The sequence below is a fragment of the Tribolium madens genome, unplaced genomic scaffold (assembly GCF_015345945.1).
Source record: "Tribolium madens isolate multiple individuals breed KSU strain unplaced genomic scaffold, Tmad_KSU_1.1 Scaffold_91;HRSCAF=231;Tcas5.2_LG7, whole genome shotgun sequence".
NCBI classification, from domain to species: Eukaryota; Metazoa; Arthropoda; class Insecta; order Coleoptera; family Tenebrionidae; genus Tribolium; species Tribolium madens.
In genome coordinates, this window is record NW_025401063.1 from 2,955,893 (window position 1) to 2,958,807 (window position 2,915).

The 2,915-nt window shown below is 29.2% G+C and overlaps 1 protein-coding gene across 1 annotated transcript in view; it reads left to right on the forward strand.

Annotated features, from left to right (window-relative positions):
• LOC123011737 (Down syndrome cell adhesion molecule-like protein Dscam2) overlaps positions 1–2,915 on the forward strand; it is a 197,288-nt gene that overhangs the window by 114,234 nt on the left and 80,139 nt on the right. The window contains exon 4 of the mRNA XM_044409329.1: positions 1,470–1,736. Coding sequence (XP_044265264.1) covers positions 1,470–1,736 — 267 coding nt within the window. The remainder of the gene's footprint in view (positions 1–1,469; positions 1,737–2,915) is intronic.

The following is a 2,915-nucleotide window of genomic DNA, read 5'->3' on the forward strand; positions in this document are numbered from 1 at the left end:
TTTTGGAATTTTTGAATCCTAAAAAACATTTAATTCAAAATATTGTAAATCTTGAGTTTGAAATTTAATAAGCGTTTAAAAATTTCAGAATTTGGAGAAAGTCTCTAAATAAAATGTGTTCAGGTAAAAAAATCTAGAAGAAAAAATTTCTTATAAATATTAATTGTATTGATATAATTATGAGAAAATATTGTAAAATAAAAATTTTGAACAAAATTAAACAAAAAACAACTTTTGATTTAAAAAACATATGGAAATTGAGGTCTTAGATAACTCCAGAATACGGAGTAAATTAATATTTTCTTTAAATATGAAAATATCCGTTTTTCTGTGAAAGTTAATATGCAAACAAATTGAGTTTTAGACATTTGACATAAATTATTTCCCGACTGGGATGAAATAACACATTTTCCGACCTCGACAAAAAATGTTAGAAATCGTCATATTAGTGATTGTTATAATTTTTTTGATGGAACTGGCAAGAGTTGATTATTGTRTACCGACATGAGAGAATTGTCAAATAGTAGATTACACACGCGAGGTGGCATTCTACCGAAATTTGTGTACTATTTTATTGACAATCACATTTCTTTAAATGTTTTTCTGTAAAAGTTAATATGCAAGCAAATTGAGTTTTAGACATTTGATGGGTAATTATTTTCCGACCACGGGATGTAAAGACAAATTTCCCGACCTCCATAGAAAAATGTTAGAAATCGTCATATTAGTGTGATTATGAATATTTTACATTGTCGCCAACTAAAATTTTATTTAAGGAACCAGCAAGAGTTGGTTATTGTGTGCCGACATGAAAGAATTGCCAAATAGTAGTTTACACATGCAAGGTGGAAAATGTGTCATTACCTCAAAATTGGAAGAAAATGACATTTCCACCGAAATTTGTACACTATTTTATCGACAATCACAAAAGTGAGTTTTTAACATTTGATGAGCTCCTAACTTTAGTAACCTTTCATAAATTATTTCCCGACCACGGGATGTAATGACAAATTTCCCGACCCCTACAATGATAGAAATCGTCATAGTGATTGTGAATGAAGTATTTTACTTTGTTGCCAACTAAAATGTTATTTTATGGGGCTAGCAAGAGTCGATTATTGTGCTGACATAAAAGAATTGGTAAAAATTAATTTGTGAGCTCAATTTCCACAATTCTCGTTTCAGTTACAGGCGAAATAATGAAATTTTAAGTAATTCCGCTTCACTTATACTGTGAATTATTGCCGTCGTAAATAACCTATAAAATCGAACACATTTATACCTATAGCTCGAGACCTGTACTTTAGTGCTTTTATTTGAAATGAACACATCTCGAGTACCATTTTACTAAATCACTTAAGACTGTTATAGATTTCAGTTTATGTTTCGGAATTTCAGGCACGACGACGAAAACGAATAAGTTTGTTTTGTTCATTGAAAGGAAGTTTACGAAATTCGATGTTTTGCAGTTGTCAAGCAAAAATACGACGTCCAAGTGCACGATGAATATGTAATTGCCGGCAATACAGCGGTGCTCAAGTGCAAGATTCCGAATTATGTGGCTGAATATGTGATGGTGACATCCTGGGTCCAGGACGAAGCCGTCAACATTTATCCCAACACCGACATCGGGGGCAAATACGTCGTCCTCAGCAATGGGGACCTCTACATCAGCAACGCGGGGCCGGGGGATGGATACAAGAACTACGGCTGTCGCACCGTCAATCGCCTCACAGGTTTGACACTTTTTACAAAAAAAATACCTTATGATTTTAATTGAATTTTTAAAGTTGAAAAAAAGATATAATACCACTAAAAATAAATAATAGTTTAAGTAACTAAAAAACAAAACAAAAAAACATAGAAAAACAAGAGAAATTTAGAGAAAAGTATAATACAAAATTCAAACATCTGAAAAAAGAGGAAAAGAATTTTTGGTTGTAGGACACAAAGCCCAAATCCACAAAAAGTAATAATTTTTAGCTAGATTTCGGTTTCAGAAATTTTAGAATTTTTTTTTATCAAGTGCTGCAACACCTAATGTACATACAAGCTGATTCAAGTAAGACGACATGTATGGAATAATTTTAGGTTGCATTTCATCGTTGTAATTTTATCATTCTTACATGAATCAACCTCAACATTTTTATTTTTATTATTTGTTTTTATTTATTACTTTTTAACGTCCAGTTAAAAGTAGTAAGTAGGTAGTAACCTAATGCACAAACTGATTCAAGCAAGATAAAATATATTTTGGACTGTATTATATCTTAATCGTAATTTTATCATTCTTACGTGAATCAGCCTATATTTTCCAAATTCTATAACAACCATTTAAATTTTTATTTATTTGTTTTTATTTATTACTTTTTAAAATTCATCAGTAGTAATAGTTTTATCAAGTGCTCCTACATCTAATGTATAAGCTGATTCAAGTATGATGACATGTATGGAATATATTTTGGGCAGCATTATATCTTTGCAATTTTCTCATTCTAACGTGAATCAGCCGATTGTTTTTTTATTTTTATAACAACGAAAATAAATTTTTATTTATTTGCTCTTAATTATTACTTTTTATGTTTGGAAGTAATCTAAAAGCAAATCAAATTTGTCAAATCTCTAAAGTTGACCTAAAAAAATTTTGTTACAACGCTTTTTTTCAAATTTCTTCAAAAACTGAGATAAGAATGTGAAGCAAGAAAAATGAATTTTTATTTTTAGTAGTGTAGAATAAAACCCAAATGTAAAAAAAACTACAAAGCTTATGTGTAAAAAATCAATAAAATAGAAACAGAATAAAAGATGTTATTAAGAAAAAATAAGTTTTATTATTTTATTGTTTTGTTTAGTTTGGTCAATTCAAAAGATGATCTAAAAAATTTGTTACATTACTTTTTTTAATATTTTCAAAA